The 26,968-nt window shown below is 30.7% G+C and overlaps 1 protein-coding gene across 26 annotated transcripts in view; it reads left to right on the plus strand.

The window, feature by feature from the left end:
* Positions 1 to 26,968, plus strand: part of LOC126767909 (TLD domain-containing protein 2) — a 313,504-nt gene that overhangs the window by 279,229 nt on the left and 7,307 nt on the right. The window contains exon 1 of one of the 26 annotated variants that reach the window (XM_050485650.1): positions 5,670 to 7,171. The exons of 22 other annotated variants lie outside the window; for them this stretch is intronic. In XM_050485650.1, the coding sequence (XP_050341607.1) occupies positions 6,956 to 7,171 (216 nt within the window). In that variant the 5' untranslated portion in view covers positions 5,670 to 6,955. Of the gene's footprint in view, positions 1 to 5,669; positions 7,172 to 12,153; positions 12,178 to 15,952; positions 16,609 to 24,782; positions 24,873 to 26,968 lie in introns of those variants that run through there. 3 more of the 26 variants (XM_050485654.1, XM_050485653.1, XM_050485652.1) reach the window with 3 other exon arrangements.

Here is a 26,968-nt window from a genome sequence, read left to right on the forward strand (position 1 = left end):
CATAAATCGACTACGTGACTTTTGTATGCCAATTTGTTTTCTTATTTAATACACTTCTACATACATAAATATAAACAGCTCAACCGAAGTCAGCTGACCTGACCCACCTGACTTGATGCGTTATTTATAGTATGTATCTATATGTATTTATGCCCATTAAAATAGCTGATGCGCATCAGTCGCTACATATAAACCCACCTTGTCATTAAATATTTATAATATAGTCAAAAAAAGGCCAAAAGACGAGAAACAAAACTTGTTATACGTTTGATGGAGTGCCTTGAAAAAATATGGTACATACGCACATACAGTACATACAAATTTTTGTGAATGTCCACGCATACCTACAAACAAAAAACTTAAAAGTGCAAATAAAAATTGAAAAATTATAATTATATTTTGGTTGCATACGCCGAGTAAATTAAATAAGTATTTAAGCAACGCATAAATTTGCGAAATTTAATTGCAACTGTCTCAGCCACTGATTGCCTGCCATTACCTTTTCAATTCGATTGCATGGCCGCAAATGGCAGCCGTTTAAAAAATGACTGGCCATAATGCATGCCAAAAAGTGCTGAAAATTCTAATTGCTAGCTCTGTAAATGTATTTATGGTATTACGAACCTTGTATTCATTACGCCAAGTACTCAAGGCTTGTTGTTGTAGATGGCTAACTACCAAGTAGGTGCTTACATTTGCTAAAGTGTCTGCTGATGGCTCAATTAAAATTGACGAACTGTCAAATTCTTGTCATTATTTGCTAATAAAGCATGAAGTAATTGTTGTTGCTATATTTCACCATGTTTTTCTATGGCAAAATGTGTTAATTTTATTGTTAATTATATACACCTAATTGTTATCGCTCAATTAGCATCTATTACGGTAAAAGTTATATAACAAACTTAATGATTAAGTGATGCTAATTAACAATTGAAAATCGCTTAATTGAAAATTAAAATTTTTTATAACCTCTAAATTGTATATATTTTCAATTTAATTAAACTAAATTTAGCGCAACTTGTTACTTAATTAATCAGTTAACTAACTCATTTTGAATGAGTGGCTGGAATTATACATAATACCAAAAATTGTCCCGCATCCATTTCCTGAGTCAAATCCTTAATATTGGTTGCATATATTTACCAAGTTGCCAGATTTTATTTAACATAAATATTTCATGAGAAATTCAAATTTTTTTCGTGGCTACTTTTAATCGGCCATATTGTAAGGCAAACATTCCTTAAAACAAAATATGATTATTTATAAGTGTCGACTCTTGTCGAATGCTCTTCTAGGGTTGTCATCTTCCTTTAATTTTAGCACTCTAGTTTGCCACGAAATTTGTAACAACCAGAAGGAAACGTCGGCGATTCTTTAAAAAATCTATATAAATGATCAATATGGGGAACTAAATCAATTTAGTTAATTCCACATGTCTGCATATTCGCGAACTATTCCTTTCGTTCTTGAGTTGTCGATCTGAAATTTTGTACAGGTTCCTTTCTTCTCAAAAAGCTGCTAATTTGTCGGAACCACCAATTTCGAACCACTATAGCATATAGCTGTCGTACAAACTGAACGACCAAAATCATATCCCTGTATGGAAAACTTTTTTATTTGACGAGATTTCTTCAAGAAATTTGGCAGAAAAAATTGTTCACATCGGAAGACTATATAGCTTCCGTACAAACTGACCGATCAAAATAGAGTTCTTTCTTAAATTTTTTTGTTTTTAAGGTGTTCACATGTTTTCTACAAATTAAAATGCGTAAAAATATTCATGAACTATATTTCAAGGCATTATGATTCAAGCTCATAATATTGTGATATTTTAGATTGGGTCACTCGGCGTCCTCATTATTGCCATTATTTAAATCGCATTTATCGCGCTGCTATTTATGTCACAAATTGCATGTGGCAAACTAAACTCAGTTTTCAAAGGCACCTAGCATCGCGCTGTTGATAAATGCATTTACGTTTATGCATATATACATTTCTAGATGTAAATATGTACTATATATTTAAGTACTCCCGGCTCCATCGTCGCTGCTAAGTCGCGTTCCTCACGCATGCATTGAGAAATAATTGAGTAGAGGACGTTGTTGCCATAAAAACCAATTTACAATTCAATTTAAGAATTGCGAAAAGCAGAAATAAATTGTGTCAATCAATTTAGCGTTGTTGTTGTCTTTTTGTTTTTGCATTAATACAATTTCTTTAGCATTGCATTTGGCTTTAAGAAAGCGAAAGGATGTTAAAAATATATAGTATGGGATTTCGTGTCAATAAATTGGCACAGAATTATTGACTAATTTCGATAAATAGTTTCGCATTGCAATCGCTGAATCGATTAGCTAAGCCAAGCAGTGTATTTTTTTTCTTCTTTATTTTTACAATAAAATCTTTGTCATGTTAGATAGATTGCTTATACGTATCTATGTATATTTGTATGTGTTTGTATATGTATATTTATATATAAACACGCTTTTTATCTCATTTCTTGCAGCCAGCTGTTGACAGCTGTCAATAATTGTAGCATTCAGTTTGCTAAACGATCGACAATCGATCATTTTTGCACTGTGTGTCACAGCAAATAGGGTTATGAGTCTGGATGCTATTACATATATACACACATACATGTATACCTATGTACACAGTGTAATGCAAACGTGTGCAAATATTTATATAAGCTTGTGCAAATTTTCATACAGCCAACCAACAACAATGGCCGTATTATCAGCTTGCTTTTGTTTTGCTCCATTTTGAAGCTCCAGACCGTTAAGCCAGCACTAGTGGCCGCTGGCATTTTTTCAGCTTGGATAACACCATTTAAGCTGTTTACTTGTATTTCTGTATTTTTTTTTTTAATTTCTTATATTTTCTTTGTTATTGGTAAATTGTAAGTATTTATTTTCGTACATTTGTTTGCATATATTTTCGATAAATATTTTCACAAAGCTGAACAAAGCAAGTGCTGAAATGTTTTATAAACAGTAGTAAATTTCTTGAAATATGTATTTATACATATATACATACATATGTATATAGTATGTATGTATGTTTGTATATACGATGAATTGCTGATAAATAAAATTATAAAATATATTTCCATCCGATTCCGTGCTCTTAATAAATTATAATAAAGCTTTCGAAATATTGAAAACTCACTATTATTATTTACATTGATCTTATTACAGTTATTTGGCTTCAAGATAGTTTTTTGTTTTGTTTAACGAGTTCACAGAAAATTAATTTATCGATCGACTTTTAAAGTTGCATATTTTTTTTATTAATCCTTGTTTTTAGTGTTTAATTTGACAATTATCTATTTTTCCGCGTGCAGATATAGTACATTACCATAATTTATTTATATATTTTTTAATTTCTATTTCTAAATTATTAATAATTTTTACGCATACATTTACATTATTGGTTATTATCAATTTCTTCTCAAACGGATGTGGAGTATTATTATATAATTTTATTAATTTTTGTTTTTTTGTTTCTCTGTAAAGTATTTTTTTTAGAAAAAAATTTAATATTGTTTTTTAATAACAATATTATTTTTTTTTTTAACTCTTATTAGTAATATTAATATTATTATTTCTGCTGCTATTTATTTCTTTATTATTAATTTTATTTTATTTTTTATTTCTTGTTTTTATTTAATATAATTTAATTTTTTTAACTTAACCTTCACCAGCGAACAAAATAAATTTAGTACAACTCTTTAAACATTTTATAAAAAACAAATAGCAGGTACAAACTTATATACCCAACACTTAACTATCCTTACATACATACATATGTGTATAAGTATGTACGTACATATGCGCAATATGTAATATTTTATCTCCGTAAAAATTGCGATGAAAAAAACATAAACATTTTTATCATGTACGAAAGCACAAACGACCATTGCCCTTGACCAATATACATATGTTTGTATAGTATGTATATATATGTACATATGAATATACATATGTGCATGGTTTTTGTGTTCATTCAATTTAATAAAAACAAATAACTTTTGTAATATTTCTTAAGTGCAAACAAAAGCAAGTAACATCCGCTTAGAATGCAAACTTCCTCAAATTGAGGAAGTGCTAATTGCACAACTAAACTTTGCAAGCAAATATAATATAATTTACACATGCTCATGCACACACAAACATTAGTATGTGAAAGAAGAGTTGATTAGAAAATATATTTCTAAATGTGATCTGCTGGCAAGAAATTTAAAGAAAGTGAGGTTATTTTAAAACCAAAGCGTACTGAGAGAATAACAAGCTGTAAGTAACCTGTTACAATGCTTTCTGAAAATCTAGCAAACAAGCCAGAGTGGCTCTGAAATATATCATGATATCTCATCTATCCCCTCAGCTGATTGACCAGTGCAGAGGAAAAAATTAAACAAATAAATTTTAATTTAAAATTATCGCTTTAAATGCGTTATTAGAGCATTTCACTAATTAAAAATTTCAAAATACAAAATTCAATACCTACACACACACTGTTTCGCATTGCCCCACAGCTCATTATCGCCAAAAATAAATGTATCGAGTTAAACGGTGTACTCGCAACTAAAAAAAAAACTTCTTTAAATAATATTAATTTGTAAAAATTACAAAAATTGTTAACTATTTATTCAAGAATTTCAAACGCATGCGCACGGCCAACGCCATAAATAATCACGCATACGCCCGGGGGGCTGCGCGACACTCAAAGCTAGCCAATCAAATTGGAATGATACTGTTATACACAGCAAAACAAGAAAATGCTGAAACCACTATAAATAGTTGTTGCTGCTGCAAAACCATTGCAGTTTAATTAAATGGTAATTATTTCAGACCGTAAACAAGCAAGAAAACTATTATTTTAATTACTAAATCAGAAATAGATTGTTATTTTCTTAAAGCTCACTTTTTACCATTAAGCTGCAGGCCTGCATTTGCACTGCCTCCATTATATAAGCAAGCGCTGAGCAAAGCTTGTTGTCTCACTCGCCTCTAAAAGCGCAAGTGGAGCAGGTTAAACCGCTTGCTCGACAAGCCACTAGCCTATTATGGTCAAACAATCGAGTCAGCATTCCAACACACGCATTCACGCGTCAAACAGAGCACCACAAACGGCTGCAGTTATTTGGCTGCACCATTCACCAAGCTTGTGTGTAATAATGCATCTAAGTGATGGAAAAAAAATTTACGTGGGTACACACCCAACTTGGAGTTATAAACACTCGCGCGATCAACAAACGTGCGGCTCTCTTACGCTGGCATGCTGCCTCTGGAAAACAAGTAACCGGTTCGGTGTATTTTTCGTAGCTGCTAAACACTCGCGCCTACAACTCGTTGTTAAATGTAGCTAGTTGGGTGTATCATTGAGTGATTTGCTTGCTGCTCCCCAAATATCTAGCGCTCGCATCCACATATAGCTTTTGTAGTGACTCCGCTCTTTACCTGTTTCTCACAAGTTGTTTTCTCACTAGCTCTCGCTCGTTTTCTCTCTGTCTGTTTATTAACTATGCTTGTATATTCTTTGCCCGGCACTCGCTGGCGGCGTTTCGCACTCGCTGGTACTTGTTGGTGCCGTCAAACTATTGCTTGTATATTTCTTTCGCCATTTGAAATCCAGTTCACGTTTCACATCATTCGCTAACGCGTTCAGCTACTTTTATGTGCGCAGTTCCTCTTTGGTCGTATCAGCGACAGCTTTGTCCCCACCACGACTGCAGCTCCTCTACAATTCCCACTGCTGAGCTCATCGAAAGAATTTGACACCTACTCGCTCTAGTTAGAAGGTTCCTATTTTCACTGCCAAATGTTGCAGAGCGCAGAGCGGAACCTTTAATCGACAGCTAAGCACAGCTGAGTTTTGCATTTTTGTGGTGCTTTCTTTTAGTTTCTGGTGTGACCAATTCGGTGGTGGTGTCACAAGTTTCATTGCACAAAATCAAATCAATGTAATGGCAAATTTGTTGTAGCAAATGAAAAAGTAATCATTCATGAATGTGAAATAGTTGTTATATTTGTTGAGGCAACTGAAAATATACGAATAGTTGCGCACAGCAACAAAACTAAGTGCATGTCGACTACTGTGCAATCTAAAGCAGACAAAGTGTGGAAATATCAATATTAGTTCGAGCAAATTGGTCACAAGACCATGAGACCGATTGATAAAATAGTGTAAAACACAGCGAAAAAGAAACAGTAACGAGCGCAAAGCGAGAATAAAGGCAGACAGCTAGCAAATCAAATTCGATGTGTGTAAAAATATGAAAGAGCATAAGCAACGCACACAAACACAGAACTAAACGAGCCCACAAAGCTAAAAAATAAAAAATAAACAAATCATATGCCTGTGTGAGAAACCAGAGTAAAGCACGCAAATGCTGCAGTGGAGCAGTGTGAGCCAACCGTACAAACGCACAAGATAAATTGACACAATTCAGGTGCGTTCAAAGAGAAAACACAACGCTCTAAATTAGAAAAGGCAGCGCTTAATTTAATAACACATACGCTCGATGCGAGCAATAGTGCAACGCGCTCAATTAGACAAGAGAGGCGCTCAATTTCACACGCGCTTCAGTGCCAAACACAACGCGCTCAAACAGCAAGCACACCAAAAAGCAACGAATCTACCGGCAAATTATACGCACAACCCTCAAAGCTTTCGTTAAGCTTTTTTCGCACACACACCCACACGCGCTCCATTTTCACGCTCTGTTTATCGTGCGTGTTCGCATTTGTTTATAAACAATAGCACAAAGCATACAGCGCGAAAACTCAAGGGAAACGACGAACAGCCTGCGATATTAGAGCAACCTGTTGTGCGACTACTAAGCTTTTAAAGGTGTGCTTATCAGCCACACAAGTTCTTTTTGGAATATTTTTTTTGTTGGATTTTACAATTAACTCGGAAGGAAAACAGCAATCTTAATTAAAAAGCCAGCAACATGTGGTTTGTCATTTCGTTGGTGGGCTGCGCGGTGGCTTTGGCGGCAGCCGGTCGCAAATGGGGGCGTTGGTTTTATTTACGTTATGGTCGCAACTTTTTGCCGCGTTCCATGTTGACGGCGAAAAATCGCGCACCCACGCCGCCACCGTCGCCGACGAAAGATGTGCAAAGTGTTGAAGGGTTGTTGGATGAGGGTGGCGAAATGCATGAAACGGTGAGTGTTGGCAAACAACAACTACAGTTAGATACAAGTCGTTACATAGCATATGTATATATAAATCTATATCTGTACTATATATTCGTTGCCTGCCACGCGGGTTTAATCAAATATACAAACGTGATCGGTCAGCTGTCTCTTTAATCAGTTGTTTGCATGTGGCAACAACAACAAAGCGGTGTAATTAGCATCTGTCGACAGATAACAGTTTGGCGCAGCGTTTTCTATGGAATTGTTTATGCAATTTGTTAACAGTTCAAATTAAATTTGTTTGTGCTAGAGAAGATTAATAGAGAATCACATTTTATGTACGGTTTATGGACATGCCGGGCCAGCTCCAGCTGCTTGCGTAATTTGCACATTTTTATAAATTTTTGAATTTAGTCTCAGCACGTTTGCTGGTAAATTAAAAAATATGTCTTATTCTTTTAGATAACTGTTAAGTGTTTGAAAAGCACATAAATTATTTTTCAGCGTGTATACAAACGTTATTTTTATATATACTTACATATACAGATCGATTAATATGGTCCTCCTAAAAAATATTTAAATTAGGCAATATCACAGTAAGAAAAGGATCAAAATGTGTCGCTTTGGTTAGAAAAAATATTTTTCACCACCCTGTGAAACCGATGAAATCAGGTTTTCGCCCATACTCTACTCTATTATACAATTAGTTATTAACCAAAGATCTAGTTGAACTGAAAAAAACGTGAACTGCCTTTATCATAACATAACTCTTGAGACGCTGTTTTCTAGAACATATTACAGCATTAAGCAAAAAATTAGTTCGTTAATACCTACAACTTATTATTCATCAGAACTTCTCATTTAACCTATTTTTGTAACGTTGTGTTTTGTGAAATTTTTTGATAACACTTTGTTTGAAATAACAGTTTTTTTTAGTTTGCCAGCTTTTGATTAAGTAAGTTTTAGTTTGGAAATCAAAATCTGCACAGTGCTGTGCTTTTCACAGCTGACGAGTTTACAGCTCAGCCATGCCCAATTTGTCAACCTATTCAGAATCATTTTCTTTACAAAGCCTACCTTGGTCGATTTTATTTAGTAAGCAACGAAGCCATGCCAGGAAGCCTTTGTGAAACTGTTCAAAAAAAAAAAGAATCATCACTTTACAGTGGAATATTTTATTCACACCGAAAAGGCTCACATACTTATGCAAATAGTCAATATTCAGAGAAGAGCTTAAAAATAAAATGCACTTATAAATATACTAACTATCTTATATCCGTACGAACGTGAGAGAAGACTTCTTTTGTCAACAGAAAAATACCAAAAATTTATATAAATAATGGCTTTATTTTTTTATTAGTATTTCCACATCCATGTCACTCTGTTTTAATAACAATCTTTCGGAAATCTAATATTTGTACCATAAAAGAGCAAAATATTTAATTAAATTAGAAAAAATCTTGATACTACTCGTATCAACAAATAATTAAAAGTTGACTAAACAGCTCTCTTGGCACACTCTCCAAAACATAGATATTTAAAATAGTGTGCGCTTGTTCGAGTCGCAAGTAAAAACAAAACACCGCAAGTAAGATTGTAGACAACAAATGAAAGATAAATATAATAAAAAGCTAACTTTCACGTAAGCTAATAAGCTAATAAATATTTGTTTACAAATATAAACAAAATAGTTGGAGTGTTCATGCAAATGTGAATACCACGTGAGTCCGCGGGCACTACAAACCGGGCAGATGCGCTGCTGCGTTGCACACGGCATCCATTGATTGAGAAATATCGCTCGCATGAAATCAGTGTTAGAAAAGCATTTTCAACAAACACTCGAATTGATTGCTAAAACAGATTGCTGGCAATGAATCGACTCGCAGACGTGACTTGTTGCGCCGCTTACTGCATGGCGGCGAGTTGACGGCAGCAGCACGCTGGCATTGCAGTTGAAGCGCACACCTCGAAGGAAAGCGTAAAATATCAATTTACTCACGACATGTTTAATTTCAGTACAGTTGTTTGTGCATCACCCATTTAAAACAACAAAAAGAACAATTAAAAAAACTTTAAATGAAACATTGAGTCTAAAAAAACGACCGCCAAAGTTGACAGTTAGTAAAATAGATGAGGAGAAATATGAAAAAGAATAAAAAATAAAAAATAAATATAAATTGCCAATATTTAATATCATCTTGCTTCCTTATTGCGCTTGCTTTTGTTGCTTCAAATGTTTAATAGACTTTTATATCTTGACAGCAATTATGGAATTTTACACACTCAATAATAAGTGTGTGAACATGCACTTATGTATGTACATACATAATGTGATTATTGTAGAACTTACAATACTTTACTGTCAATTATGTTCAATTGCTCACTTGAAGTGCTCTTTCACTTTTTTTGTGCTTATACCAAACATTTTTAAAACACAAAGCATTTTCATAAAACCATGAATAAGGCATTGGCCTGCGCCTCTTCGCTCTCGTCAATATGCGAAATTGCACAAAAACATGCTTTAGACATCCACAAAAAATGAAAAATAAACTCAAAACTGCTTGTCAATAAAAATGAGACGTAGCCGATATTGAGGTCAACGAAATGGGTGGGTTTCAAATGCACATAAACAGGGTGACTCATGGAATATTGATGAGCTTACAAGTTAAATCGTACAAATAAAGAAAAAATGAAAAAATACAAAATAAATAAAAATACATAAAAAGACGTATGTAGAAATACATTTTAAGGTACATTCTAAAAAAAATAATACAAAAATACAATTAATTTATTTAAAAAAACAAACGATAATGAATGGAAATTTTTATAAACAAAAAAATAGCTAATGTAAAAAGTAGAATTATAAACAAATTCAAATAAAATAATTAAATATAATTAATTTAATTGAAAAGAGAAATAATTAATAATGCAATTAAACAACAAAAATAAAAAAAATTCAACTAAAAAGTTGACAAACATAGTTAAATTAAGAATAATTGTATGAAATATTAAAAGTTGTGGGAGTTTCATACTTAAAATTAGCAAAATTTAAATGGAATGTATAGACATATTAACAAAGTAAGTTGAAATAAAAACAACAATAATATGAAAACAAAAATAATGATACAAATTACTTAATAAAATTAAAAATAAAGGAAAATATAAGAAGAATTGTATATTATATTTTATATTATATTGCTATTAAAAAAAACTTATGCACTTAAATGAAGCGATTACATTTTCTAATGTCCATAAATTAATATTACCTCGCAAAAAACACATTAAATAAAATAAATACAAAAATTAATAAAACTTATAAAAATATTATTTGAAAATATAATAATGTCAAAAAATAAAAATTATAACAATATAAAAAATATAAAAATATTAAAAATATAACAATATACAAAAATATGAAAACATTAAAAACATAAAATATAATAATATAAAAAAATACAAAAATATAAAAAGTAAAAAATTAAAATTAGAATTATATATATAGAAAATGAAACACAAATTCATATATAAAATAAATTCAAATAAAATATAAAATCACTTGAAATATAAGCCTATAATTAACCAAATTATAATGGATTAAACTGTAAATTTTTATTTTATATTTATATTTATATTTTACCTAATGAAACCTTATAAAATCTCTATAAACTAAAATTTTTATTCAGTAATAACTAGAATATTCATGAACAATAATTTAAAAATAAATAATAATTAAAATTATGATAAAAAGGGAATAAAAAAAAATTAAAATAAGTAATAAAACTTTAATTAAAAGCATTTAAGAAATCTAATAGTAAAATATTTAATGTAGGGTAATTTCAAAATAATTTTTCTTTTCAATATTTTTATTATTAAGAATCACCTTGTAATGGAAAATTGATTTCATCGTTCATATATGTGGAACTAATTGATTTATTAGATCGATTTCAATGCTATTTAAAGATAGCACACATTTGCATATGTGTATGTTTAGCTGCGGTTAACTGACCAATGGACTTTTTATTACAAAAAATAATTTACCAGAGTTGCGAGAGACTATTCTCAACTCAATTGGTGCCATCGAAATCATAAAATCACACTGGAAGCTTGGTCCAAGTAAATATGTATGCAATAAGCCGGCTTCCAAACGACTAGCATGTGCATAAGAGCCGCCAGCAGATATGTACAACGCGGCAGCAAACAGAGCAATGCGTTGCAGCACGTCGAACAACAACAATCACTTCGGCTGCTTACAGCAAGGCTATTTGCACTCTTGTCTTCCGCATATTGGCTTAGTAAATACGAATACATATGTATGTGGCACACAGAGTGTTGGCGACACTGAGTGCAACTTGTATGACGGCATATGTATGAATTCATGTATGGTATGTGTGTGTGTATGTAAGTTTGTGCTTGGAAACAGTTTTGCTCTCTGTTGCCTGCTGATCCATTTGTCTCGCCTATTATGGCAGCAGTGTATCAAATTACAGTTAACGGATTTTTATACTGTTAAAATCGTGTTTTTTCCTTCAAGCAACATTTCTCTCTGCAATCTCTTCACTCTTAATGCACTTTTCTTTATTTTTTCCCATTATCTTGTGCCTTAAGCCTTTCAGTTGCAAAGCAAATGCATGCGTATACCAACTTCATATATATGTGTGTGTGTGTATATTCACCATTATATAAAAAATGCATTATTGTGCATATATGTTTTATTTAGCTCATTCTAATGTGGCTTTGTTCGTGTCACTTTAATGTTCAGATGTGCCACTTTGTGGCAACAGTTCATAGCCGTGCCTCTCCTTGCCAGAACGTTTCGCAAGCAGCATGCCAAACCAACAACAACCAAGTTAGTTAACGGGAAAATTAAGCAATACGAAAGGTTTGCTCAAGCCTTGCCAATATCGTTCAAAAGAATACATAACTTTACATACAAATATATGTATATTATGTATGTATAACATATAATATATAAAACTCAAAAATATTTCGAAAGGCACTTTATAATGTTTGCGAGTATTCGAAGTGAGCACAAGGTAAATATTTAATGTACGAAGCGCTGCAAAAGCAATTTTAAATACAAAAATATTTTTTAAAATTATTTTCAAATGAAAATTATATTTAACACAAACGATCTGTATGTGTGTTTGTACAGTTGTGTGAGTGTTTGTTCAATAGTGTCGATTCTCCTCATTTTTTACCTGTAAAATGACTCCTTGCTTTGCCAATCAAACTGCTCGTGAATTTCGTTTTGCGCTGAAATGTATGCTACATCTAAACACATGTCACTTTGTGTGCTATTTTTTTGCACGCAGGTATGAAAGCGATTTCATCGAACTGCGTAACCAATTTGAACCAGTTTGTTGGTTCTATTAATGTAATCAATTGTTGACTGCGAGTGCGAACATTTCATCGGCATGTGAAATGTATTTTAGTCATCGCTATGAAAGCGATAAAGATCGTACGAATATACATATGCTTTATTATTGCTAAAAGCCTTCATGTGCCACAGATTCGTATATATTTATGACGAATTATAAATTTTAACACTGTCAAGGTGGTCTTTACATAATGATTTTGTTGTTTGCAATCAGCAAACTATTGTTTGAAACCAATATGAACTGGATTGTCTTCACATGCGCATTAAATTACTTGCATGCACACACATACATATAATGTTCGAACTTTTTGTATAATTACCTAATTTTCCTCACAATTTAACGAATTAATGAAGGTCCACCGACAAAATTACCTTACAAATTATGTACAGTTAAGGAAGCCTTTATATTACGCTATAAAATATATAGAAAATATACACTTTTCGCCAACAAGGTTTTCAAAAATATTTAGGGTTAAGCCGTAGGCAAATCTGAGTCAATAAGTCGAAATCACATATGTCGACTTCAGCTATTTTTATAGTAATTTGTAAATTTTGTATCTTGAAGTATTCGCGTCTCGAAAAAGTTATCCAAATTACTTGGACCATTTCATCGTTTCAGAAACTTAATTTTTCTGTTGTTTAATTCCACAGAACCTCCGATGAAATGTTTAAACTAGCGACTGTTCGTCCGATTTGTGGAGTTCATACCTCTTCTCTTTTATTAAATTTCAAGAGTTCATACAAAAAAATCTGTTAGAACGTTTCAGGTGGCATTATATTAAAAGCTGCTTTGTGACACAACTTTTCTCTTGTTCGGTTTTGTGGAACCGTATCTGTTCTCTTTTACTTTTTTCAAAGAATTTGTTTCATATCTGTCTAACGATGTCTAGCTGTTCTTTATTTCGTAGTGAGTCAGAACATGTACAACGATTTCGAAAAAATATATTGGAATTAATAATTATAATTTTGCTCAAAACTATATAATTATGTTTAATTAACTAAAGCGGAAGCGATTTTCGAAAAACAGATTGTTTACAAAAGCAAAACAGATTAGAATGCGCACTAATGCAGCTTCAGACTGTCAGTCATTCGACTATCTGACTGTTTGCCCCTATATTTCGTTTTTGTAGCCTTTAGCATTAGCAGTCGTGTATTCCGCTTTGTTTACGTTTGGCTCTGCCTTTAATGTGCTTTTCCTCGCTTTACTAAACTCATATTTTGTTGTCTTTGTGCTGAAATGTGTAAAATTAAACGCATTTTTGTTCGCTTTTTCCCTTACCTCGAAATTTTTTTTGTAAAACTTTCTTCCTCATATTGTCTTGCAACTGTTTCTCAGACAGTTGTGCCAATGAGGAAGCAGTCAATTATTCTTTCTTCCCAAGCAGACCATCAATTATTTAATCATTTGTTTACGCTTTTGTTTTGTTCTTTGTTGTTGCTGGATTCCATTGCTTTTATTAAAAATAACTTATATTTAAAAATTATGCAAATATTCAATTAATTGCATAAAAATATCGCGTGCCTGCCGCAAAGTGTTCCCACATTTCATACATTTACTTCGCACAAAACACTCGAGCAAAATTAAATTTGCTTTTTGAGGACACAAAAAATCACAATAAATGCCGTTTTGTTACACACATTTATGGCTGATATCTGTCAATTATGAATAATTAAAGAAATAACTAAAATTAGTTACAAAATGAGCGAATGAGAATACTTCAATGGGGGTAGAAAGAAAGAATGAACAAAATTTAAATTTTTAATTTCGAAATAATTATTTTTTCGCATTTTTGAATTCAGATTTTCTGTTTCAAATTTTAATTTTTATTGTAATAAAATTTTAAAACGTTTTATTGTAGCTAAGGATACAATTTTCCTTTTTTAATTCACTTGATTTGACTTCCAAAAAATTTTTCAAACACTATTAACCGTTATTTCGAAAAAATCTTTTTATTCATATTTCAAGTGGCACAGCAAATTATAGCATTAAAATCAATCATGGCGTTCAAATCAAATCTTAAATTCGTAATTAAAAATTTTAGTGAAGTATTTTTTTTTTTTAATTTTGAATTTACCAAACTATTAACATTTTTGATTTTTGAAATAAAATCAAAATGAAAATTCAAAATTTTTTGAAAAAAGAAATCAAAATAAATTTAATTTTTTTCAAAAATAAAAAAAAAATATTTGAATTTTCAAAACATACTAAAATAAAAACATTTTTGAACTTCGAAAAAAAATTAAATTTATTTCGATTTTTTTTCCAAAAACTTTAAAATTTCAAAACATATTTACATTTTTTGTTTTTGAAATCAGATAAAAATTTATATTTTTTTTTTCGAAAAAAGTTTGAATTTTTGATATAAAAAATTATTGATTTTAAAAAATTATTCTCCAAAAATACTTTCTAATTATAATCCCAAAATTTTTTCAGTTTTTTCAGTATTTTCAAAAAATACTTTAAAACTCTTCTTCTTATACTTTACAATTCTTATTCAAAAATTTTCTGGTTTTCGAAAAAATTATAATTTGGAATAAGATGTTATAGTTTAAAACAATTGGGAATGTATTCAAAAAATACTTTTTAATTATTATTCTAAAAATTTTTGAATTTCAAAAAAATGTTCACTTAAGAAAAACAAAAGATTTACTTTCAAAACAAATTCTTTTATCAATGCTTCTTTTAAGCAATAAACAATATAATGAATTACATATATCAGTAATTAAGTGCTAAATAGTACTTGTACACAATTGTGTTGTGAATAAACTCTATTTCAAATTCCGACTATCGCACTTAACCTAACCAACAACGTGGCCATATGATTATCTAAAGCTAATTATAATAAATATTAAAAATCTCTGGCTACTAAATTTGCACACCCAACTGCACACCATATGCAAATATCATAACTTTAATTAAATAAAGAAAACAATTGCAATGAGTTACAAAACAAATAAAAAATAAAATTCAAAATAAATGCGAAGGCAAAACAAACCGGCAATTTAAAAGGTGCCTAGCACAGTGTGGTATTTAACGCATACATATTTACATTTTTGCCTCAGCAGTTGCAACAAAAAATGTGAATTTATCAGAGTTATTTTATTGTTATTTTTGCGCGCTCAGCCGCGCAACTGAGCACCATACGCTGAGTATGCCAACGCACACACGCACATCGCTACACACACTTACGCAAGCCATTGAAGTGCAGCTGGAAATTCTAGCATGCGGTCACTTTAACAACAACACGTTGGCCGTTTTGAGCCAGACAGTTTGTCAGCCGATTAGGCAGTCAACCAGACACGACAGCAGACCGGCTGCGAAGCCGCTAATAATAAAACTGTTAAGCGTCAGCTGGCGCAACTCGGCGAGAGCCAGAGTTCGCACAAACAGCCTCAGTTCGCACAAACACCCTTCATTCGGCTCAAGCGCGCTGATTGAGCAACAGTTTGTGTTAAAACGTGGAAACTAGCAGTCAGCTTTTGCGAAAAGCGCGGCAAAGCGTGTGGTCCCCGTTAATTTCTAAACAAATTTAAGTTTTAAATTAACGTTGTTTTGTAACCGATTGACCAAATTAAATAAAGAAAAAATAGTGAAAAATTAAAAAAGAACAACAAACGCTCCTTTGCAGTTCACACGCATTTCTCACTGTGTTAGTGGCACAAATTTTCCAGAAAAAAAATTACAAATACAGAAGCTAAAGATAAAAAAAATTCTGCTGCAGTAGCTGCAGCGGCATACCACTTGAATAGCGTGTGAAATTATTACAAAGCAGCAGCGATAGCGCTTATCAGCAATTAACACTTCGGCGGACCCCTTGTAGTGCACTTAATTAAGTTTAAAGTTCAAGCAGATTTTAAGCACAATAATTCGTAGCAAATCGTAAACTATCTGTGTCTTTGCACTTATTGAAGTATATAGTGTGGTTAAACCGCCATAATTCACAATACTCTGCGGTGAACACGGTGGCGTATAAGTAACATTCATTGAATTGCCTGCGTTCTGTTTATTTCGGCGCTAAAAAGTTAAGCAACCAGAAGCGGCATAAAGATGTGCGAATTGGCGCTTATTCCAGCGCTGCGGCGTGAGGTAATCACAAAATTTATAAATACACATTTGTACATACATATGTACATACATACGTAGGTAATTTTTTCTATCAAATATTTATCTGCGAATAACCTAATTTAAAAATATTAAAAAAATAAGAAAATTTAAATTAAAGAAAATCAAACTTTAATATATTCCTTGAGAAATCTCAGTAATATTTTATTGTAAAAATAAATAACATACATTTTTTTTTAATTTTTGTAAAATATTAATGTGAGAATATCGTAATTTAAAAATATTAAAAAAAAAATAATTAAAAAAAATAAATTAATATTTTTCTTAGAAAATGCAGTAACAGTTTAATAATACTAATATATTTACTGTTTTTTCAATGAAGCTAAAATGTTTAACACTAAATTTTAAATAATAATAAATTTAACTCAGAACAGTTTTTGGGATATTTAAAATATACAAAATATTTTTATTTATAGAAAACTAAATTGTTCTTGAATTTCTTCTTAAATTTATCTGTAAATGGCTTTATCATATTCTTTTCACAAGAGATTTGAATATATTTATATAATTTTCGAAAATTGTTTTTTCAAAAACATACGACAAACTAGTGTCCTTCATAATTTTTTTATTTAAAGAGTAAAAAAGCTTTAAATAAAATCTTCTTTATTTATTTTTTTTTCGTAAAATATTTATTTCAGAATTTTTTTTATAAAAATAAAAATTTTAATATTTTTTCAATATTTTTCTTTAAAAAAATACAGTTTAAAAGGATAATTTTGTATGTTTAAAATTTTGTTTGAAAGACAAACTATGAGTTGGTATACCAGAACAATATAACATAAGGCAGATATGAATACATACATATTTTTTTGATTCATTAGGCCTTTCTAAGAGGGAATCTGAATTCACTATTTTTTTTTTGTAACAATTTCGGGAAATTGATTATTTAATATAACTTTATAAAATCATGCAAGAAAATTGAAAGCAATTGAAGCAACTGACTTTTCCTCATAATATAAATGTCGTCCTCCGGCCGTACTTTTACGTGATCAAAACATGTCTACACTTTTTTGATTTAGAATTTTTAATTGAAATGTGCACAAACGAAAGTCAAGGCCATTTCTCCTCAACCTTCATGCGAACATACATCTACATGTAAATATGTAATCATATATATATACATATATTTATACGGAGATATATATTTTATGCATAAAAGTAATGCACGTTTGCGGGTATGAACTTTGTTCCGCTGTGATATTAAATGCATAATTCATGAGTATACTCGTATATGAGTTTATATGTATGTATATGTTTATATGCATTAACGGTGCGTTATTAAAACAAGCAAATATAAATCACAATTGTGAGGTTGCTCTATATTTTCCACTTTATATCAGCAGTAAATGGACCAGAATAAAAAATAGCAATTTGTGTAGTAAATATGTATGAGTGCAAGTGCATGTTTGAGCGCTTACGGATGTGTATACCCTGAGAGCAAATTCATAGCGAAATGTGGCTTTATTTTTTCTCCTAATTTTTTCATATTTGTTTATATTTTTTAATAATTTACTTATATTAATTCTTTATTTATGCTTTTTGTATATTTTTGAATATATTATTTTTCTTAATTTTTGTTGTTGTTTTATTATATATATATTTTTCTTATATATTTTTTGTTTTTATACATTTTTGTTAATTTTAAATTTTCTTATTATTTTTAATTGTTTACGTATTTGTATATTTTTTTATCTTATAATACATTTTTCTCATTTTACATTTTTTTCATTATTTTTTTAAATAGTATATTTTTTCATATAAATTTTTTATATATTTTTTCCTTTTTTAATTTTTTCTTAATTTGTTTAATTATTTTTAATTACGTATGTATATATGTATTTATGTATATTTTTCATAAATATTTTTTATTTTTATGCTTTTTTTAACGATGTGTTATCTCTTCTCTCTATAATAACAGTTTTTGTTGCTTTTGCTTCAAAATTTGTTCCAATTAATTAAAATTTCCCTATTGGACTACTCTATATACGAGCAGTGACACATGTCATGTACTTTGTATATATACGAAATATTTTCACGGTCAATTTACGCTGAATTTGCTGGAAGTTAATGCTTTCAACATTTCACGTTTGCGCATTTTGTATTGCGCTCATACACAGTTAGAAATTGGTGCACACACTTTCACTCATAATTGTAACGTGTGCATATGTATGTGCAACTGTCTTTTTCCTTGCACATAATTGTATAATTTTCTTTCTTTAATCCAATTTGTGCATTGCTGTGTGGTGCTGGTGTGGTACTACATGTCGTATGAGTAATGCGCTTAAATGAAAATAACAAAAAATTAAAATATTACTCATACGCCCAGCAGCTAATTTTCCTCTCTCTCATATTATTCTAAGAAATTATAATATATAATATTTTGCTTGCAACATGAAAACAATGATGCAACTACTTATCAGATAATCATCATCAGCTAGTTGTTTATAAATGCAAATGCCGCCGTAGTATTCTAATGAAAATTATGCACTTGCTCTTCGCGAGAATTTTAATTCTAATACAACAGAATTTTTTCTGTTATAAAAATTCCCCAGCTAAACGCAAATACAACTGTGCATTACTCGCATGCTTTGCAATCACATTTTTTCTTTTACAATAATATAAATATTTTTTCTATTATCATATATTTATTTATTCTTTTTCATTATTTTTTTGCCACCTGCTTATTGCTAGTAAAGCTCTCTGATTTTCCCACACTCAATCAATTTTCTACTGTACAAAATACAAGTTTACAGCAGCAGATATGTTTAATGCCTGTAATTCAGCGATTATAACGACTATATCGCAATTGATTTGATGACGTTGCAAAAAAAAAAAACAAAAATGCAACAAGTATGTCGAATAAATCAATAACTCAAAGTCACTTATTTGCGCGACTTTGTAGATATCAGCAAAGTACAATGCCGCCTAAACAATTCATAACAATAACAATAACAAAAAAATCACAACCGCCAGGTAATTGGCACTTTGTCATTGCCACAGACAAGCGCGCGCACACTTTGACAGCTGCGAGTGAACATACTGTGATTTGTCCAATCAAACGTCGAAATACACACTCACATATGTATGTGTGTATAGATAATCAATGAAAATTGCTCATATGACAGCAGTGTATTATAAAGGGAATTCATTGATTTTTATCATTAGTGGGCGTACTTGAGTTAAATATGAATAACAGTTGGAGAGGATTGAGATGGTGTGTGATGAAAAAACCCGAATAAAGTTTGAATCACGATATTTCGGATTTTTGGACTATTTTTTGCGTATATAGTTATGCATACATACATATGTTACATAGAAACGTATACATGCGCACCTGTTCTCCTTGTGTTTTGGTAACATGATGCATGCGATTTTGTGATGTCAATGCAAATGAGGAATTAGCACATTTCCAAGTTAATAAATTTAGTAAATTTCAATGCGGATTCTGCGAAAAAATTGTAGTTTGATTAATCGTAGCGGTATACATGATAATAGATGAAAGTTAATGGGTATTTTACTTTGAAAAGAAATCATAATAGTGTGAATTAGTAAGATAATTAAATAATGAAGCGGAACAAGTTTACAGTACTGATTCAAAAACAGCAAACTTTTAACTTTTGAGAAAAGAACTCTTAAAAAAGTAAACGATAGTTTTTTTAATTAAATCAAAAAACATAAAAATTTTAATTTCAGAAACCTTTTTTAAAGGATTATATTTAGTAAAGCAAATACTGAAAAAAATAAAAATGAATTAAAATACAAAATGGCGAAAAATATGGTGTTGTTAATTGCAAATAACTCCAGAAAAAGTAAAGAGTTTGTTGTTGTTTTCTTGCTGTAAACAAAATTAAAGAAATGAATATTTGAAAAAAAAAATATTTTTATTATATTTTTTAAAAAATGGAAAAAAGTTATAGAAAATATATTTTAAATAAAAATATTAAAAATTTCTGCTTTCCTAATTATCAGAAATAATTATCACTTTTAATTACTACGGTTAACTCAATTCTTAGTACAGTATTATGATTTTGAAATTATATAATCGTTAATACCTTCCTATAAAATCACACGAAGTTTCAAAAAAGTCTGCTGTTTATTAATTTTAAAAATTAAATTTTCTAATTTATTTATTTTTTCTTATTTTTTTAATTCTTACCTATCTCAATGTTAAGTATAAATACATATTTACATATATATCGTATATTTAACACTCAAACACAATGTGTCAGATCACACCCCTTCACAAACAAAAAAATTTCACACCCAATTATAAAGAGCGTCACACATGTCGTGTAGTCCATTTGAACATTGCAAGGCAGTGAAAAGCATAATGAAAAATTCGTAATTAACGCAGAAACTGTTAATTAGTTTGTCGTAGATGTCACACCCTTCGCAGTGCCTCAACTTTAAATAGTTTAAATAAAAATATTTGTTATACATTTTCTTAAGCGATGTGTTGAGATTTTAATATAATAAAAATGTACTGAAAATTCGTACTCTTGGTAATGATAGATTTACCGTGCGATTCTGTACTGTGATACAGGCTCAAGTCTCTAAATTTGAGATTTTAAGTTAGAGACAATTTTTGGGACTTGAGACGATTTTGCTATTCTGTAAGTGACAGTCACAAAATCTATAACATTTCATTATTCAGAGATGTTTTTACACTTGAATGAAAATAAATATGTTGATAACAAATATTAAATTTTCTATAACATAGTCAAAAAACACAATTATCAATAAAAATAAAAATACTTTGTTTCATAATATTTACGAAATTTATGTAAAATTGATTTATTTTTAACGTTTTCGTGTTTGAATTGCTTACAAAATATAAAAAGACGGCAATCCATTAATATTTATGATGATCTCTATTCAGTTTATTCATAATGGCAGACATGAGTTCTTTTTAGTTTTGTGACCAGCTAACTATCAGGTCTCAAATTTGAGGCAATATTTTGAGAGTAACGCTAGAAACTGTTTAGTGAATAGTAACTAGTCACAAATTGAGACTTTACCTCAAAAGGCCTCAAATAGAGACTAGAGACTGGTTACAGAATCCCGCTATTACTTTGTTAAAGACGGTCGCTTTCTTTTGATAACTAATATGGTATGTAATCCAACAAAGTCTGGTCGCAAACCATAGTCACTAAAGACAAGCGTTGTGCACAGCTGACTGAGAGTTGATTTACTACTGATTGCTTAACTCAATTGTTATTTAAAATTTACTTAAACTAAAATTACAACTTAAAGTGCACTGTTAGATAAATTTTATTTTATTATTATTAAATACAATAAATATATATACATATGTATGCACGTATGTGTGTTTTTGTGTGCAAACTTAAAGTTTTCTTATCATGACATTACTCAGAAACTAGTTCTCATCCATATTTCATTCTCTTAAAATGTCCAGGACTTTTTAAAATGCAATTGAGATGTTATTTATGTCAATTTTGCGCGCAAATAACAGTATATTGAACCCTGCCTATTCAAGTAGTGTTTACCCAAGGGCTCGCTTTCAAGTGATAAACAAAGCGAACGCGAAGTACTCATTATATTTCTTTACAAAAAGCGTATAAAATACCAATATGTAATTAACGGCATCTATATTTGTATAAAGCCTCACCCTATTGCAGCAGTAATGCGGCCATCAATCTCAATTTGAATGGCTTCTGTGGCGCTGTCAACAGTTGCCATGGGTACACATAATAAGTCTTCAATGCGTATAATGCCTTGTTTACACCACCACAATTCAATTATGGCAAAATCGCAATAATATGTGACCCTGATTGCCAGCGGCGTTCGCGAGAGTAGGTGCATTGACCGCCTCAATCGCTTTTAGCAAAATAGGAATAACAATAATTCAGGGCTTTTTGACACTAACGGATTAACTATTGATTACAGTTTGTTTATTTATTTATTGCTTGTTGAAATATTATAATTTTTTGTTTGCAGAGAATATCGAAAACAATTTCGACGTTGAAATTTTTAATTTATTAGCTTTATTCAAGCACATGCGTTGGTTTATATGAGAATTGCGCAAACACATGCGAAACAGATAACGGTTATATGGTATATTAAATCGCTTGTGCACTGCTATTTTATTGCGCTGATCTCATCGTTGCTACTTTGAATACTTTTTTTACCAAGCGTAATTTGAATCTGAACTACGTCACATGCTGCACGTTGTTCGAGCCATCAGTGCTGATCAGATTTAGTATGTTTTGCGCATTATATGAATCATGAGTCTACTTCACTTTTGGAATTGCCGACTTTTTTTTGCCATAAACAATACAATTTTTTAAGTCTGAGGCAAAAGTAAAATAGTAAGAAAGTCAATTTATTTTATAAAAACCACGCAATAATTTCATATTTATTTTATGAAGTTTGCGAAGTAGTGGCGAAAAACTAAGTCAATCTCACTATTAATCAATACTCATCAGTTCGGTCATTCGTCTGAGCGAATCCTAAAGATTTTATAAACAACTATCGTCATTGAAAACCTAAAAGTATAATAATAAAAACAAACCTGCAACTGTCTTTCCATATTGGCGGCGCCAATCTTAACTGTTGCCATAAATTATTTTAGTGATAATATTTTTACGCTAATCTGCTTTCTATTTACAAATATACAAAATTAGTTTTTACCAAACTGTATTTGTGCATACATATGTACATATTTATTGACTCTCAAATATTATTGCGCAATACTTTTAGTAGCCGTAATTATTTCAATTTCCCAGCGAAAGCGATAAAAATTGATTTGACAATGATTATAAGTTGTCTGTTTGGAAATTGTTTGATAAGTGTCAAATAATTTACTTAAAAATATGTATATATGTATGTATGTACATAATTATGTAGTGTTCAGAGAAAACATATTAACAAATAATTCCAAAATATCAAAAAAGCCAAAATTTTACACTTCATTTCCAGAACTTCAAAACTACATATTTTTGTGGTAATATTAGGCTGGTTCATAATTTTCGCCAAAAAATGTTTTTAAAATTTTGTAGATTTGATTCCTTTAAGTTACGGTTTCAGGTACATTCAGCGCTATTAGCACTATAAGATATATATGTATTTATTAAGATACAGATGTCAAAATCATCAAATTTTAAACACTCTCCTAACAATATCTCAATCTAGTAGGTAAAAACTGCAGGTAAATCGGCGGTTGAAGTAGAGTCTTCATTTTTCAAAATTTAATTCAATTTCTATAAACCATCAATTTTTTTATATTCTGCTTCTTTTCGCACGAAATAATTACAAATTATTTTCTATAAATTTGTATGGATATTTGAATCAATCTAGTCTCTCAGTTTTTGAGATGTTGAACTGAAATTTTGCACACGTCCTTTTCACCCCAAAAAGCTGCTCATTTGTCGGAACCGACGGTATCGGATAACTTAACTTTTAATTTCTTTTCAAATTGTTAGTAATGTGTAAGTGAAATAATGTCACATAATTATTTTATTGGCCACGCAGTATCCTTCAAAATTTGACTGATAAGCGCAATCAACTTAATTTCTCTTAACCCCAAAAACTACTTGAATATGACGAACTAAATTAACCGTCACCCTGGTACCATCAGTTTGTCCTTGTCTTAAATGCTGATAACCACATTTCTTGCGCTTTATATATAAATACATACATACATATAAATATATAAACTTCACTACTCCGTCACCTTCGCCACTCTACTCTGTTTACTTTGAATGCCAGTGATCGCGTGCGAATCTCAATTATTTTGAATTTTATAGCCAATTGAACGGCGCTTATCGCTAATAATGTCCAATATCGTGATTTGAGTGGAGTTAACCCACTACAAAGTGTCAACAGAGACATTGTGAAATATTGAAATATAGCAAACAAACATAATTTCAATTATATATGTATGTACATATGTATATATGTAACTATATTTCGCCGATAATAAAAATGTCCAAACCGCCGAGTTCGCACCCTTAACTACTCCGTTGCACCTTTCATCCACTATCTCTGTACCTCCCCGCGGCATTTCCATTAGATAACGATTTTTGCACTTGGCGAAAACAAAATGGTAAAAATAACTGTGCTTTATTTAAATAGCCGCTACTTAGGCTAGTCAGTTCAATAAACAAATTGTCATTCGAAGTGTTAACAACATGGTGAAAGGTTCGTTTCTCACGCGTTATACGGAAAGGCGCAGAAGCCTGCTCTCCTGGCGGCGTCGCAGCAGCGATGTGAGTGTGCTCATTATTAGTTCGAGTATTCGAGTGTTTTTTGTGAAAATGAAAACTATTTTGATTGAATTATACTATTGTTTGCTAGAGATATGTATGTAGGCTATGCAAAATGGTGATTGCGGTGGAAATAAATGGTTGCACGTAGTGTAAAACGTGCTCTGGAACACGCGAGCACATTTCAAGCAAAGTATTTGTGAATCATTGCTGTTGATTGTGTTCTCCATTGTGCTTTTAAACAAATGAGTTGACAAAACGCGAAACCATCAGAAAATTGGTTTTAATCATTTTTTGAATTTTTTGAATTTTTCACTTGTTAACGTAAAATGTCAACTCGCAGATTTCAAATTAATTCAAGTAGATCAGAAGCTAGGTTAAATATTTTTGTCATTGTTGTAGCAGCTTCACTCATTTCCTACACGAGCTGATTTCCCCTTTTTTAGGTCAGAAGCGGGGCCAGCAATTGGTTATCAGAATTAAAAATGTCTAACTGTTTGTCGTAACTATCAGTGGCTCAAAAACATTTCTAGCTCTGCGCTAACGGCTTTTACTTGAGCTGGTAACCCGTTGATAGTTCATAAGCAGCAAAAATTATATATGTATGTATATCGTAGTAAATATATAGAAATTTCTCATTTAAACAATGCTTATCAAAATCAAGTAGCAACCGCGCTTAGCTCGAATAATTAATAAAAATATATAGTATGTATGTCTGTGCGAAACTTGGTGCTCAATTGACATCATTCGCTGTGTGACGAATTGCCATCAAAAACAGGTGAAATGAACTCAAATATGACGAGCATATAATTGATTTTTCGGTAATAAAAACAGTATATATTTAACTTTATGGCATTTTGTTCCAAGTTAGTAACATTGATGACATAAATTCGTGTTTCTATAGCGATTTCTTCCAATTGTTATTGTCACCAGCAGTTCACTGTTGCTATCAGCATCGAATAGATAAAGTATACTACAATGTTTTTGCGCAAAGTCCACGGCTATTTTGGGTCGAAATCACTCATTACCAAATGTAATTTTTTGCTTTATTGCTGCCTATTCATAAATGCGTCCTCGCTAAAAGTAGATTATTATCGATTTATGGACTTACGCTATTATGAAATTATAAGAGGGTGGCATTTTCTCTTCAACATATGTAGCTAGATAAATAACAAATTTTATATAAATACGTGATTATATGATAAACAAGAGGCTTACCTGTGGCTTGCAAATTGTTCAGTTTCTATGCGCGGTAAATAAAAATAAGTGTTTGTGGGTAACGGTAGTGAGTTCTATTTTAAATTTATAAATCAAAAAATTAAAATTATTAATGATATAAATAAGAGGTAATTTTTTGTAATAAAGATTTTATATTAAGCTAAAATTTTTGCCCCACATCCATGTATTTACGAATTATTTGACTTGTATATTGTGTAACACCGCTCTTGCTACATATTAGTTTTCTTGCGTCAAGTTCACCCAATTTGCAATTACACTTTAGACACCTAGAATGAGCTAATATAATGCAAATATCTAACCACTAATTACTTTTCTCATTAGTTTTGCGATTATCTCATTGCATTTATGTCAAATATAGAATACACAATTTAGACACTTATTTAATTTTTCGCTAAAAATAAAAATACTATTTTTCAAGGTCGTCTACAGCACAGCAAATGACATACTGTTATTTTTCGCCAGCAAATCTTTGAAAAAATACCTCTCCAACATTCAACAGAAGAATTTTTTAAATTCCTATCTCTTTTCTAAAACAGATGCAAATTTATGCTTTCATAAATTCGCCGAGCTGCATTTCTAAACGACTTTCGTTCTGTGCGCATTTTGTAAAATTTTGACCAGTTGTACCTTTTTGGATATGTTGTAACTCTATTTTAAAAAATATCTTTGTCTTTGTATCTATGTTTTCACTTTTTAATATTTTGCTCAGTTTTGGTTATTTTATTTTTTGATAGTTTTATAAAAAGAGTGGCCACATAAAAATATTTTGAATTTTAATTTTCACGAACAGTTTTCGTAAGATTTTAAGTTTGACAGTTATTTTTCAATATTTTGCGCCACTCTAATTCATTCGATATTTG

This window comes from Bactrocera neohumeralis, chromosome 2, assembly GCF_024586455.1.
Source record: "Bactrocera neohumeralis isolate Rockhampton chromosome 2, APGP_CSIRO_Bneo_wtdbg2-racon-allhic-juicebox.fasta_v2, whole genome shotgun sequence".
Classification (NCBI taxonomy): Eukaryota; Metazoa; Arthropoda; class Insecta; order Diptera; family Tephritidae; genus Bactrocera; species Bactrocera neohumeralis.